The sequence below is a fragment of the Vespa mandarinia genome, chromosome 23, assembly GCF_050613455.1.
Source record: "Vespa mandarinia isolate Hongniang chromosome 23, ASM5061345v1, whole genome shotgun sequence".
NCBI classification, from domain to species: domain Eukaryota; kingdom Metazoa; phylum Arthropoda; class Insecta; order Hymenoptera; family Vespidae; genus Vespa; species Vespa mandarinia.
The window spans coordinates 2,255,269-2,270,420 of NC_140832.1; the positions used below are offsets into that span (position 1 = coordinate 2,255,269).

The 15,152-nt window shown below is 27.3% G+C and overlaps 3 protein-coding genes across 7 annotated transcripts in view; 2 read left to right on the forward strand and 1 right to left on the reverse strand.

Annotated features, from left to right (window-relative positions):
• Window positions 1-7,689, forward strand: part of Regnase-1 (zinc finger CCCH-type containing protein regnase 1) — a 28,275-nt gene extending 20,586 nt beyond the window's left edge. For 2 of the 3 annotated variants that reach the window (XM_035872714.2, XM_085663647.1), the window contains exons 7-8: window positions 26-419; window positions 7,541-7,689. In XM_035872714.2, coding sequence (XP_035728607.1) covers window positions 26-377 — 352 coding nt within the window. In that variant the 3' untranslated portion in view covers window positions 378-419; window positions 7,541-7,689. Of the gene's footprint in view, window positions 1-25; window positions 420-3,166; window positions 3,342-7,540 lie in introns of those variants that run through there. The other variant, XM_085663646.1, reaches the window with a different exon arrangement.
• Usp16-45 (ubiquitin specific protease 16/45) lies at window positions 3,080-7,804 on the reverse strand. Of its 2 annotated transcripts, none has more exons than XM_085663644.1 (13): window positions 7,735-7,804; window positions 7,382-7,559; window positions 7,125-7,255; window positions 6,720-6,910; window positions 6,400-6,592; window positions 6,129-6,296; window positions 5,790-6,011; window positions 5,409-5,671; window positions 5,111-5,310; window positions 4,118-4,983; window positions 3,739-4,011; window positions 3,335-3,516; window positions 3,080-3,235 (listed from the first exon to the last, which is right to left on the reverse strand). In XM_085663644.1, exons 2-13 carry the CDS (start codon window positions 7,476-7,478, stop codon window positions 3,163-3,165), a joined length of 2,859 nt encoding a protein of 952 aa, XP_085519770.1. In that variant the 5' UTR covers window positions 7,479-7,559; window positions 7,735-7,804; the 3' UTR covers window positions 3,080-3,162. The 2 variants fall into 2 exon arrangements, with proteins under 2 accessions (XP_085519770.1, XP_085519771.1); XM_085663645.1 differs by having other exon boundaries at window positions 7,731-7,771.
• A 68-nt stretch (window positions 7,805-7,872) lies between these two features.
• The window catches only part of LOC118444435 (midasin), a 115,836-nt gene continuing 108,556 nt past the window's right edge, over window positions 7,873-15,152 (forward strand). Inside the window, exons 1-10 of one of the 2 annotated variants that reach the window (XM_085663643.1) lie at window positions 7,873-8,003; window positions 9,368-9,600; window positions 9,731-9,952; window positions 10,029-11,095; window positions 11,201-12,702; window positions 12,842-13,109; window positions 13,193-13,374; window positions 13,485-13,671; window positions 13,880-14,533; window positions 14,624-15,101. In XM_085663643.1, coding sequence (XP_085519769.1) covers window positions 9,500-9,600; window positions 9,731-9,952; window positions 10,029-11,095; window positions 11,201-12,702; window positions 12,842-13,109; window positions 13,193-13,374; window positions 13,485-13,671; window positions 13,880-14,533; window positions 14,624-15,101 — 4,661 coding nt within the window. In that variant the 5' untranslated portion in view covers window positions 7,873-8,003; window positions 9,368-9,499. Of the gene's footprint in view, window positions 8,004-9,129; window positions 9,298-9,367; window positions 9,601-9,730; window positions 9,953-10,028; window positions 11,096-11,200; window positions 12,703-12,841; window positions 13,110-13,192; window positions 13,375-13,484; window positions 13,672-13,879; window positions 14,534-14,623; window positions 15,102-15,152 lie in introns of those variants that run through there. The other variant, XM_035872712.2, reaches the window with a different exon arrangement.

The window sequence follows — 15,152 nt, forward strand, 5'->3', positions numbered from 1 at the left end:
CACATATATATTTTCTTTGATGTAGTTGGGATCATCCTGAAGGACTTCATCAACATGTAACACGTATTGCTTCGGCACCAGATTCTTACCGAGCTTGGCCTCCTCGTAGTACGAATCTAATTGCACCTTCACGAGTATCTAGATTAGGCACATCCGATCCACAATTAAATTTGTTGCCATCACCGTCATCAGCCGCAACAAATTTACACGGAGCTACTTGGAATACACAAACCCAAGATGCACGACGTCGTTTGCATTATCATCTTGCTAATATCTTCCCCGAGGAACAGGTACAAGCAGCGATGGCAATGAATCCTCATGAAACTGATCCCCAACAAATATGTGCCACGATTTTAGCAATGTTTCCCAAAAATTAGTATGAGCTAAAACTTCGCCAATTCTCCGACTAAACCAAACAGGTATGGTAATATATATATACATATATATATATATATATATATATATATATATATATATATATCATTTTGTACAGTAAATGGATGTGATTGATTTCACTATAAGTAAAACTTCGATGTAAACACAGAATTAGTCTGTAAAGGACATTTCTTCTTGATTCATCGGATCATATGTAGATCATAAAGTGGGATAATACTTTTAGAAGAAAGTTTTTATAATAGGATGAAAGATCATAATGATCAAATCATAAAAGTGATTTTACATTTATTAGTAAACGCGCATTAAATATAAAAGAGTATAAAACAAAAAAGAAAAGGATCATATGGAAAGCTTTTTAAAATAATTACACATCATTTTGGACATGCTCTCCATGAGAGTAGAGAAATGGGAACATAAGGATTTTTATAGAAGTTTTTCATACGTTTGATTTTTTTATTTTAATGTATCAGCGAATTGTCATTTTTCTCTTCTTCCTAAGTAAACAGACAATACATTAAAAATCGATTTATTTATCTATAGCGTTAAAAGTTATATAAACATTCATTTATATGTTATAGATCGATATACATATATGCACAGTGTTGTTATGTTTGAGATCTATTCCCAAATCTCTCCGCTCAGTTAAAAATATTTTTATGCATGAAAGATTGAAATCATTTATCAATGGGTTTATTTCAATTATACATATTCGCAATTAAGCGTTATGTTATACATTGAGATAATATATGTATATTCCTTGTGTACATCCGTTCGCAATAAGATTTACATTTTCTTCCAGCTATTCAATATTGACTAGTGTTTTTTGGGGTAGAGAATGTATCTTAACATTAAATAATTTTAATTAACAAAAGTTAAAACGTGATAAGATTCTGTTATAAAATCTATCTATTTGTCATTATATTAAGAAGAGCAAGACATTTTATGATATAAAGAAAGATATCTTTTCTATGATTATTTAATGAAAAAGTAAGATGTTAATATATGTGTAGCATATATAAATACACGAGATGAAGTGTCTATCTATGTTAGCCAAAATCTTTTCTCAGAAATTAAAAGAAAAGTATAGGTATGTAGTAAAAATGGATGCTTCACAGTGTATATATATGTGTGTATGTGTATGGAATAAAATATCGCAATACCATGTATTGTTTAATACATAATTACAAGAGTTTCTGATCTTGTACGTTATCTAACAAAGAATTCTTAGAGCATCAGTTGCATAGGAAAGAAATTAAAATGATATCTTTATAAAGTTTGCAACACAAAATATATTGACTACGATTGAGAATCATGTCAATCGAGCAAAAAAAAAATTAATGTTTAATGTATGTAAAATATGTTGCTATTATTATTATGATTATTATCATTATTACTATGTTAATATTATCAAAAATATATGTGTATATACATATATGTATATGTGTATGTATGTATGTATATATATATATATATACACACACATTACTCCTTTCATTGCTGTGATATTGAATTCTATGCATATAGATAATCAGACATGTTTATAGTACATACAGGAAAATATACAGACTGACCACTTATAAACAACTACAGAGTACACATCGCCTGGATTCCTTGAGCAATTAAAATTATTCATGACGATGAAAGGTTATAAAAGAATTTTATATATATATATATAAATATATATATAAAAATATATATATATATATATATAAATGTATGTATGTATGTATGTATGTATGTATGTATATGTATATATATGTATATGTTATGTATAACATATGTATATGTATAACAAATTTGTATCACTGTTATTACGGATGGACTGTGAATTAAATGTTTTTCTATTTAATGAGACATATATGCTAGATATTAGATGCCACACACACAAAATATCATCATCTAATATCAAAAAATGGTATACACGGGGAATTTAAGTTTGCATTAAAAACGATAATAGATTTTCTTTTCTTTTTTTCTTTTTTTTTTTTTATACATTTATTATAAATGCAATTACACAAATTCAAGGAACATAGATTTTACATACAAGAAAGAGCATTCTTTTTTAATATCTACAATAATTTATACATATATGTTATTCTAAATAACATTTTATGAAAATGACACATGAAAGTTTTAGTTATTAGTTAACATTAATTTAAGACTTTTTTGAAGAGAATAAAAATCAATGTAAAAGTTTAATCAAACAACAATAAGAAATTTAGTTCAAATGTCTTTGGAGAGAGGGAAAGAGAGTATATTTGGTATATGGATCTGGCAGTTCGTTCAATTATATAATCTCTTTATCTATTAAGAAAAAATGCATTTACATAGTTCATTTTCACAAAAGTATATATGAATATTTAACTTTCATACAAACTATTTTAAATAGTTCTAGCTCACAATACATATTCTTTTTTTTTTTATTTTATTATTATTATTTTTATTTTTTTTATTTTTTTTTTTTATAAATAATACTTCTCATTTTTATCAACTTCTTAATATTTTAGTTAAAATATTTGTGAGCACATATTTCTTAAATATTTTATAAATTTTCCTAACTTAAAAATATATATATATATATAACAATAAAATTATATATATATATATTATATATAATATTTATATATATTATATAATATATTTATATATATTATATAATTATATATATATAATATATATATATATACAATATATATATATATATCAAGTTCACGGAAACATTAGTTTCTAAACGAAGTTCAAGATTTTTAAATTAATAAATAATTTTCAGAGAATCCTTTCATAAAATAGGAGATAAGCTTGACAGCGGAGTACAGTAGATTCATCAACTTCTATTATTCTAAAAAAATATAATGAAAAATAGAAATAATATAAAAATAGAAATAATAAAGTTGTACAATATCTAAAAGTAATTCAATATATTAGAGAAATTTCTTACCGTGCATCGGAAACAGAATACCATTTGCCTGGAGGTGGCGGTGGTATTGTATCCGCGATTTTGGCTGTTGCTTCTTCTAATTCAGGATTTTTATCGTTAGATATCTCCTCGACAACATCTTTGGCATCTTTTCTAGGTAAGAACGACCATCGTGGATCATTTGAACTTAATGGTGCTCTTGTCTATATATATAAAAAAATAATGTTAGTTATATATGGAAACGCAGTTGTTAAATTATGACTCAATATTGAATTGCATTAAATTTCAGGTCTTTTTCTTTTAATAACTAAAATGTGCATTAAATTTTTTGGAAACTATCATAAAGACAATTAAAGTTGTTAACTATGATAACTGATAATAGAAAAGATTAAAATGATTATTGAAAGTAATATTGAAAGTCTTACTTTGACATAAGCAATATAATGACCTCCATCTATCGTTGAACCATAATGCTCAACTACGCCGTAAAGAGCATAGAATCGTTGTTTCCTACTATTTTTACAAACTGGAGATAAGTCAAATACAAGTGGAAATGCGACACGCCTTGTCACTTTACGAAAAGTAACTCTTTGCGCTTGAAATCTTTTTAATTGTAAAATCAAGACCGGTGGAACACGTGATATAAGGTACTGCTTGGTGTGAGGCGTGCATATCATTTTTGTGCAGTTTACTTTAATCTGAAAAAAATGCAACGTCAATAACAACAATGATTTACATCAATCATAGAATAATATAAATAATTTCATTGATTTCGTTATATAAGACGAATATTAAATATTATACCTTTTTCTCTGCTTCAGTGCATTGTTCACATCCTACTTCGTTACTGCCACTCATAAGTTCTAATGTCGTGAATTGATTTAAACACGATCCTATCGAATATTCTTCTTCTTTTCTAGGATATTTTGTTGGAGAATGATGTGTACTATTTGTTATACCCAATCGTGAAAGTCCAGATGTTATATCGTTAATACCAACGTTAACTTCTTTTTCTGAATTACAATTTTTCGACTGTTTTTCATTATGTTCGATCGTAAAAGTTTCTTTCTTCGTTTTAACAATTGAAGCTGATGATGTTTCTATATTTGTACTAGAATCAGTTTTATCTAATCCAGAGAGTAGCCTATCTATTTCTTCACCTTCATCTCCATTTGGCATATTAGACAACGGACTCATAGGACTATCCTTTGATGTTATAGAACTGCTTAAAGGACTCACAGTTGAAACATCAGGACTAGTTAATTCAGAATGAATTATTATAGATGTGGAATGAGATAGTTCTGTGCGTCCATTGTTCTCATTTTCATTACTTTCTAAATTTTCAATTTTTTCAGCTTCCGAAGAAAGTCGTATCTTTGTTATATCTGCCATTGATACGTCAGATGGATTAGAATTGTTTAAGGCACTGACAGTAACGGTATCGTTATTTAAAGGAGTCTTCAAATTATCTATTGATTTTAAAACTAAACTGTTCTTTCTAGATACATTAAGAGTTTCAGATGACGTTCTCCTTTGATTATCAATTTGATTGTTGGTAGGAGATATAGGACTAACAACAGCTGAAGCTTTCTCTGAACTATATCCAGATTCTCCAACTTCTGCCATTGTATTCTCACCTTCTACATTATCTTCTATGTCTGCATCGCTCTCTTTTAAAGAAATAAAATTTAATATAAAAAACCAAATGACATAAAAATAATTTGCAGTCAAAAAAAAAAAAAAAAAAAACAAAAAAAAAAAGAAAAAAAAGAAAAAAGGAAAACATAAAACATTTACCTGATTCTAATACACCATTTTCTTCAATAATCTTATTATGTTTTATTATATCATTGTAGTAATAGTCAGCAGTAATATTTCTATTTTTTCTATTTTTTCTAGAAGCCTTTCTTTCCTTTTTTAATTGTTGTTTTGATACAGTATTAGGATAACTGTTACCCGTTATATCAAAAGTTTCATCTAAACCGTTATTTTTTCTTCTAATGTATAAAAAAAAAAAAAAAAAAGAAAAACTGATGAGATCTGTGCATGTTAATTTTTTATTCTCATACTAAAGATAAAATGAATATATATTTACTTAAATACAGGAGGTTGTGGCTTATCCGCTGCAACTGGTAAACTCAAGTCTAGAAATGGTTCAGTACATTGTGAAGAATGATTACACTTCATACATTCCAAAGTTGATACTAAAACACCCATAAACACTGGTTCTGGACCAAGTAATTTTGTATTTACTTGATTACCATAGAATTTCACTTTTGCTTTTATGCTATTTTCAACAGTTTCCGGTATTGTTTTTTTACTTAAACGAAGTTCTTTCATTATAACGGATTGGTACCTCTGTAAAATAAAATAAAAAATTTTGTATAAATAAATTGCATTGTTTTCAATATTAACGCAATAAGAAGTATTTTTATTAATATAATTATATATATATGTGTATTTAGAAATTTCTTACCCTGACATCTTCATTCCGTACTAATTCTAATAAATGTCTAAGTAATTCGTGAGAATCATGTTGTCCACCGTCCATACATTGCATAGCTTTTTTCTTAAATGTATTTAGAAGCTCTTGTGGACTAAATGACTGTTGGGAAGTACAATTTTGCATTTCTGTTAATGTTTTACACAGAATCGAGGTAAACTGACCACCTCCTTCTAATTCACCCTCTATAGGTGGCTATAAATGTTAAATACATTTATATAAATAAATAAATAAATAAATAAATAAATAAATAAATAAATAAATAAATATGTATATATATATACACATATACAAATGTAAAATATCTCATACCAATTCTATTTCGTCTCCATTAGGGTCAGGTTTAAATTTTCCTCCAGATAGAATAATTTTTTCTCCTGGTGTACATAAATCATCCAATACTTTAACTAAGTATGGTGTTCTTGCTAAGCATTGAAGTACAGCATTGAAAAAACAGGTGTTTCCCAAATTATGTAAACCCTATTTTTTTTAAATAAAAAAAAAAGGAAAGATTATAAATTATTATTATACATGTATAGTTAATACGAATATATATATATAATGTTTGTCAATATAAACTTACCATAACTTTCGGCAAGTTGTTTAGTCCTTTCTCTTTATCTTTATTTACATTATTTACATTATTTACATTATTTACATTATTTACATTATTTATTACTTTTTGATTCTTAGCTGCAGTCGCTTTGGTTTGTTGAGAAGTTGTTGGTGATTTCAATAAAGATTTTTGTATAAAATCTACTAACTCCGTCTTCCTTCTAATAATAAAACAAAAAAGTTATATAAAATAATATAGGAAAAAAAAGTAAATAAATAAAAGAGCAAAAAAAAAACAAAACGAAAACAAAAAATATTAAGAGATAAAAAAAGAAGTAATTAATTTACCTGTGCTCGAGGGTTATTTCTTTGGAGCATCTATAACACCATATATTCCAATCATTTATATTTATTGCAATATAGTGACTATCACTGTGAGGCTTTTCATAATGCTTTTGAGAATGTCGCTCATTTTTTATTCCACAATTTTGTTCGCCACACAGCAAACATATCCAAATATCAACATCCGACTGTTCTGTCTATAAAAAAAAATTATTTTTTCTTTTGTTTTTCTTCTTTTTTCTTTTTTTTTTTTTTTTTGTATTTTTTTTTATTCAAATACTTTGACATTAGTAACATTAATAACATTTAAGTACATAATTATTTATATTATCTTTAATTATTTTCAATATTAACGATAATATTAAATAGAAAAAGAAAAAGAAAAAGAAAAAGTAAAGCAGTAAATTATACCTCATTTGTATGTTCCATTAAAGTCTTTTCCTTTTTACAAGTTAAACATTCAGCACGTATGCCAGTCCTTTTTGTATGCTTTTTGATACTATTAAAAATGAATGCTTTGTTCAGATGAGGGCAAGATTTATCTATTTAACAAATATATTATATTAGATTATATTATATTCAATAATAATCACAATTATCATTAAATAAAATACATATAATTTTTATAATAAGGTAAAGATTTATATAGAAAATATTTTTTTTCTAACCTGTAATAGATTCTTGTGAAGATCCAGTAGATCCTCCGCTTACTTCACCATTAAAATCCCTTCGTCTACGTTTCTTACTCATTTTTCTGTTATCCATTACTGATCGACAATAATAATTATTAATCAACACTTATGATTTTTATATTTTTTTTTTTACAGAACATACACGTGTACGAATCTAGAAGAAACAACTTCAAATAATTATTTGCAACGTATAAATTTAGTGGTTAAATCGTTCGAGTATTGACTAATGATATTTCTATAATAAATATTATAATTGTTTAACAATATTGCACTTCAATTGTAGAAAAGAAACTTTCTCGAATACCAGTCAACACTATTAAAATACCTACGAACATTCTTCTCAACTTAATGCTTTGATTCGTAATGTCGAAATTTCGGTCGAATTTCTTTATAAATGAATACCCCCTCTTCGGTACCGTTATATCTGATTTAGTTTCTTAAAATCTAACTAGATAGCGCTGGTATATAATTATAAGTGTAAAACGTTATTGTGATTCGTTCGAAAAATTTCTAAACAATATAAAATCTACCTGAGTTAAGAGGAGGGGATTAGGAATGAGAGATAAGCATTGGGGATTTTCCTTGGATCCTTTTAAAGGTATTGTAAGTGTTTGAAAAATTTTCTCTTATATACAATACGGCAAAGAATTTCAGGCTATGGATAAGATTTGAAAAAATTGGAAAGTTCGTTTTGAAGAATTGAAGGACAAACGATACATTGTCGAACGAATTAAAAAGGAAGAGAAATATTTATTGAAATTTTCGTTGTACCGTTTAAAATTATTTTTGAAATGATCGACGCGTGGCTTATGCGTAGTTAAATATTGTCCTGTGTTAAATTAATATTTTTTTCTTTTTTTTTTACTTTCATGAAATTTTTCTATTCGTATAAAAAATTGAGATTTTTTTTTTATGTTAAAAATTTATTTCATCATATGATGTTATATTCTATGATCTTTAATTATTATTAATTCGACAGTATTCTCTCGAATATGTAGATCTTTAATATATAGATTCAGTTTTTGCCTTCTGATATTATGCAGAATAAAATAGATTGATTCCTGTCTTTCTCTTTTAATTTTGCGATTGGGATACACTTAAACTTTCTTTACTTTCTCTTTCCATGATTCTTTTTTTTTCTTTCTTTTTTTTTTTTTTTTTTTTTTTTCTTTTTTTTTTGAGGTACGTTCAACTTACTATTTGGATCTTTTTTTTTTCTTTGTAGATTCATAGACATTGTAGATTCAACAAATTTATAAGATTGTTTCTAATGTTTTATGTGTAGTGCCTTTTTTGTTTTGTTCATTTCATTGTCGAACTTGTAAATTAAATATTATATTTATTTAGCATAATAAATATATATTATATATTATATAATATATATATATATATATTGTTATTATTATATTTATATATTATATGTATATATATATAAAATCACGATTAGAATAATACAAATGTTTTGTCCGTTTAATCTTTTTAAATAGCAAAAATTAAAAATTTAAGATTTCATTAAAGGTTGGTTTTATTTTAAAACAAATTTGTTTTTTTTATCATTTTAACTTTCGTAAGTTAAAAATTAATATTTAATGATATTTTTATTTTCTAATTTATAATATATATAATATGTTTACATTTTTTGACACCGAAATTTTGAGAGGCGCTGTCTTATGTTTCTGATGATAACACGTGCGCGAGTGAAACACGTTTTCCTAACCTTAAATGTTAGAATCATGTGTGTCGTTTACGATTCTTACGCGTGAACATTTTGTAATAATTTTGTGATTTATTAAATAAAATAAGATTACATAATGGTTATAAAAAATTTATTTGATTTCTGTGAACGAAGCGAGGAGTATCGACTTAAATTTGATAAAATATTGACATTAAAGGTAGTAGTGAGATTATATTAATTTTTGGTTAGATGGGTTAAGTGTATTTATTTATTTTTCTTTTTTCTAGGAACTAAATGTGACAGATTATGAAAATGTTTTAAATATATTAAGTGATTATTTATTAAATCCAAATTGCACAAAAGATGTAGCCGATTGTTTTCCTCAATTACTTCCAGCTCTTGTAACTATAGCTATTCCCATGGGAAGTGTACATTCTTATTCACCGTATAGAGATCTTGTTCACAAAAGAAATTGCATTGTTCTTTCTAAATTGATTAATATAAATCCTGATTTACTTACGTAAGTATAAACATTGATTATATTCTTAAGTAAAGTTTAGATTATTTTTTATTTTATTATGATATAATAAAGTTGTAATATATTTGCATAAAGTTGTACATATATGTATATACATATTTTATTTTTTTAGATATGTTTTACAATATTTTGACTCTAATCCAGCGCCATTTGAGTCGGAAGAAAAATTTACACAAACAAAGAAACCAAAATCTGAGGAAATAAAAGTTTCCGATTATGATATTGTATTAGCATGTTATAACATTTTATCATCTGCTACAACACATTTTAAACACAAATGGAATTGGTCCAAATTTTATAAATTTTTGAAACACAAAGACAATAGAGTAAAATGGTTCGCTTTATTTATTACTAATATTTCAATATAAAAATATAATCTTTTCTGTTTTTATTGTTTTAATATTTTCCAGGATTGCTTTGAAATGCATCAGTATAATCTTGGGTATGTCGGAGGCTGTTCATTTATCTTGTGCAGCAGTACTAATTGGTGATATAAAAGAATTTCTCATTGAGTACGAAGAAAAAAATGTGGAACCTCTTGCTTTGGAAAATTTAACAGATAGTATGAAGAATATGATGATAATACTTAAGGATTTTCCATCTTTGACATCAATTGGTAATATTTTGTTACCAGTATTTAATCCTAACAAAATAACAAATGATGTTAGTTTGGTTTCCGTACCATCTATGGAAGAAAGTCTTCAAAGTTTGGCAATAGCGCTTGCATCTAGAAAATGTATATGTTTACAAGGCTCCGTTGGTTGTGGTAAAACTGCTCTTGTTGAATATTTAGCAGAAATCACAGGACATGATTCTTCAAATTTTATTAAGGTACAATTGGGCGATCAAACGGATTCAAAAATGTTATTAGGAATGTATAGATGCACAGATATTCCTGGAGAATTTGTTTGGCAACCAGGTGTACTGACTCAAGCAGTAATTGCTGGCAAATGGTTACTTTTGGAAGATATTGATAGTGCTGCTTTGGATGTAGCAAGTGTTTTAAGTAATTTATTAGAAACTGGAACACTATCTGTACCAGGTTATAGAGATAACATTTATGCTAGAAGTGGTTTTCAATTGTTCGTTACACAAAGATTGATGCCATCAGTGACTGGACTTAAAAAACAAATTTCAAGTGCATCAAGTTTGTTACAAAAACATTGGTTCTGTATAAATGTCGAAGGATTTTCATTGAATGAATTAATAATATTAGTACAGACCTTATTCCCAGCGTTAAAAACTGTTGCCAATAGAATGATAGACGTTTTCTTATTATTTTCTATGGGTGATCATGATGGTAGAAACAATACTTTTGAAAATTCATCATTAAAAACTGGAAGACAAATATCTACTCGTGATTTAATGAAATGGTGTTCACGAGCTATCATCGATTTTGATGTTTCTTTGCCTAATTCTGCTTTGAAAATTTTTCAAGATGCGATAGATATTTTTTGTTGCTCTGTTTCTGATCAAGGTATAAAATCATTCATTAATATTCTTCATATTTTCTTTTTTAATCGTCTTACCTTAAAAAAAAATATATATATATATAATAATATGTAATAAATAATTTTTTCAGGACAAAGATTAAATTTGGTTAAAACCGTAGCCGATAAACTTGGTATAGTGAAGACTAAAGCAGAATATTTCTGTAATATGTATAAACCATCTATCAGTTTAAATCTTAATTTCTTTATAGCTGGTAGGACAAAATTATTATGTAAAAAGTCAGAATATGTAAGGATGACGGAGACAAAAACTACTTTTTCATTTACGAGACCATCTGCATGCTTACTTGAACGTATTGCATGTTGTGTTGCTCAAAAGGAACCAGTATTGTTAGTAGGAGAAACTGGTACAGGAAAAACAAGTTCTATACAATATTTGGCACAAAGTACGGGCCATAAATTGATTGTAATAAATATGAATCAACAAAGTGAAAGTGCAGATCTTTTAGGTGGTTATAAGCCTGTTGAATTGAAATTTTTAATATCACCAATTAGGGAAGAATTTTTAGTATTATTTCGTTCATATTTTGCTCTTGAACCAAATAGAAAATTTTTAGAACACATTGCATTGTGTTACAAACAACAAAGATGGAAAACTCTTGTAACATTAATGAGTTATAGTACCAATGCGGCTTTGAAAAAATTAAAACATGAACATTGTCAAAAGAAGGAATCTATTTTAATGGAAAAGAATGAAACCTCAAAGAAGAAAAAACGGGACGAAGATGATACGAATGAAGAGAAGATATATAGTTTCAATGAATTGCTAATAAAATGGGAAAAATTGTCAGAGAAATTGGAAAAGTTAGAATTACAAGTTAAGGCCCAATATTCTTTGGCATTCTCCTTTGTAGAAGGAAGTTTGATAAAAGCTTTAAAAGAGGGATATTGGGTATTATTGGATGAAATTAATTTAGCTAACGCCGAAACGTTAGAATGTTTGTCAGGACTATTGGAAAAATCATCTGGATCATTGTCCTTGTTAGAACGTGGAGATAATGAGTCGATAAAAAGACATTCAGATTTTACAGTATTTGCATGTATGAATCCGGCAACTGATATTGGAAAAAAGGATTTACCGATTGGATTGAGAAATAGATTTACTGAATTTTATGTCGATGAATTAACTGAACGTTCTGATCTACAACTTCTCGTACATTCGTATCTTAAAAATATGAATTTGTCTATAGAAAAGCAAGAGGCAATTGTTAAGTTTTATTTAAATGTAAGGAAAGAGGCTGTCCGTACTTTGCTCGATGGAACTGGTCATAAACCACATTACAGTTTGAGAACTTTGTGTCGTGCATTAAGCATTGCTGGAACGAATCCTTGTGGAAATATAACGAGATCATTATACGAAGCTTTTTGTTTAAGTTTTTTGACACAATTGAATTATGATTCTCATCCGATTGTAGAAAAAATGATTTCTTCTGCTATTTTGGATAATAAAAATTTAAAAGCAATCCTTGGCTGTCCAATATCCAAACCAAAATGTGGAAACGACGAGGATTACATATATTTCGAGGGCTATTGGATTGTTAAAGGTACTTTAGCACCAAAAAGTCCAAATAATGTGAGTTTATTATTATTATTAACATTTTTTATATATTATTAGTATATATATAATATATTATATTCCATTAATCCTTTATACAAAAGATATTTATGATAAAGAAAAATTTATATTTTAATTTTTTTTTTTACAATTACAGTACATTTTGACCAAAACTGTTAGACGAAATTTGAAAGATTTAGTACGAGTAGTTTCCATAGGAAAAATACCAGTTTTATTACAAGGCGATACATCGGTAGGAAAGACTAGTTTGATAACATATTTAGCTAAAGCTTCTGGTAATATTTGCGTTCGAATAAATAATCACGAGCATACAGATCTTCAAGAATATGTTGGAAGTTATGTTGCCGATGAAACTGGAAAATTGGTGTTTAGAGAGGGTATTTTGGTAGAGGCAATGCGTAAAGGTATCAGAAATTGAAATTTTCTTTTTCTCCCCACTCCCCTTTTCTTTTTTTTTCTAAATATAAAATTTTTTTTTAAATATCAGGTCATTGGATTATATTGGACGAATTAAATCTGGCACCGAGCGACGTTTTGGAGGCATTAAACAGAGTCCTCGATGATAATAGAGAATTATTTATACCAACAACTCAACAAGTTGTTAAGGCACATGATAATTTTATGCTTTTTGCAACACAAAATCCGCCTGGATTATATGGTGGTAGAAAGGTAAAGTTATAAATTTAATTATCCCTAATGGATTTTATTACATAGTAGGTAAGGATCCTTCTTACTCCTTTTTTTTTTTTCTCCTCTCTTTTTTTTTTTTTTTTTTTTAGGTACTCTCTCGAGCATTCAGAAACAGATTTGTCGAATTGCATTTCGACGAAATTCCTTCTAACGAATTGCAAATAATATTACATGAAAGGTGCCAAATGCCTGAATCGTATTGCAAGCAAGTGATTAACGTTATGACAGATTTACAGATAAGACGTAAAAGTACAGCTGCATTCGCTGGTAAACAAGGTAAATGCATGTGATACATTATTGATATATTATTAGAATTTAATGTAATAAATCTTACAACGTGTAATGATGATATCTATAATAATAATAATAATAATTTATTATTTTTTTTTTTTTTAACATACAATAATATATTGCAATTGAAAATATTTTCATTATATATGTTCATTCAATATTATATTAATTTTATATGTTTATTATTATATAGGTTTTATTACGTTGCGTGATCTATTTCGATGGGGCGAAAGATATAGATTGGCACCAGATATTATTGGTGATAAATTGTACGATTGGAGTCAGCATTTAGCTGACGAAGGTTATTTAGTTCTTGCTGCGAAAGTTCGTAAAATGGATGAAGCAGATGAGATAAGAAAAGTAATAAAGAAACATTTAAAGAGAGACGTTGATCCAAATAATTTATTTTCATTGAACGATAAAACGTCTACGGTAACGAGACATATATTGGAAAAGATATTGGATAAAAATAATGCATATTACAAACATATTGTTTGGACATATCATATGCGTAGAATGGCAGTATTAGTGAAGAAATCTTGTCAATTTAAAGAACCAGTTTTGTTGGTCGGCGAAACAGGTTGTGGTAAAACAACTGTATGCCAATTAATTGCTGCGATGAATGAACAAACAATGCGTAGTATTAATTGTCATATGCATACGGAATCGTCCGATTTTCTTGGCAATTTGAGACCAGTTAGAGAACGTAATAACGTAGAAAATTCGAAACTATTCGAATGGATCGATGGTCCATTGATTATTGCTATGCAAATGGGCGATCTCTTTTTGGCCGATGAAATTTCTTTAGCTGATGACAGTGTTTTGGAGAGATTAAATTCATTGCTTGGTAAATATAATAATAATGATAATAATAGTAATAATAAAATTAATTTATATAATGATAATTATATGATATTAAATATTTTATTTCGATTAGAACCTGAACGGAGTTTACTTTTGGCCGAAAAGGGATTGAAATTAAATGACGAGGATAATAACAGTACCGTCATGGCCAATGATAAATTTATATTCATTGGTACCATGAATCCTGGTGGTGATTATGGAAAAAAAGAATTGTCACCGGCTCTTAGAAATCGTTTTACAGAAATTTGGTGCGAACCATGTATAGAAATGAACGATTTGAACGATATAATAATACATAATCTCGACGACGAATTGTCTTTATACAAACAATCAATCGCAAAAGCAATATTATCTTTTATTCAATGGTTACCGACAACTGACGTGGGAAAAAAATTAATTGTCAGTATACGCGATATATTAACGTGGTTACATTTTATAAATATATGCACATGCAATGAGACAATTAAATTGAATATTAGCGATGCATATTATCACGGAGGGTGTTTAACTTATATCGACGGTCTTGGATCAGGATTAACTAGTACAGAAAAGTAAGTATAATATTATAAGAATTTTCATAATCTCAGAATAATATTAATAAT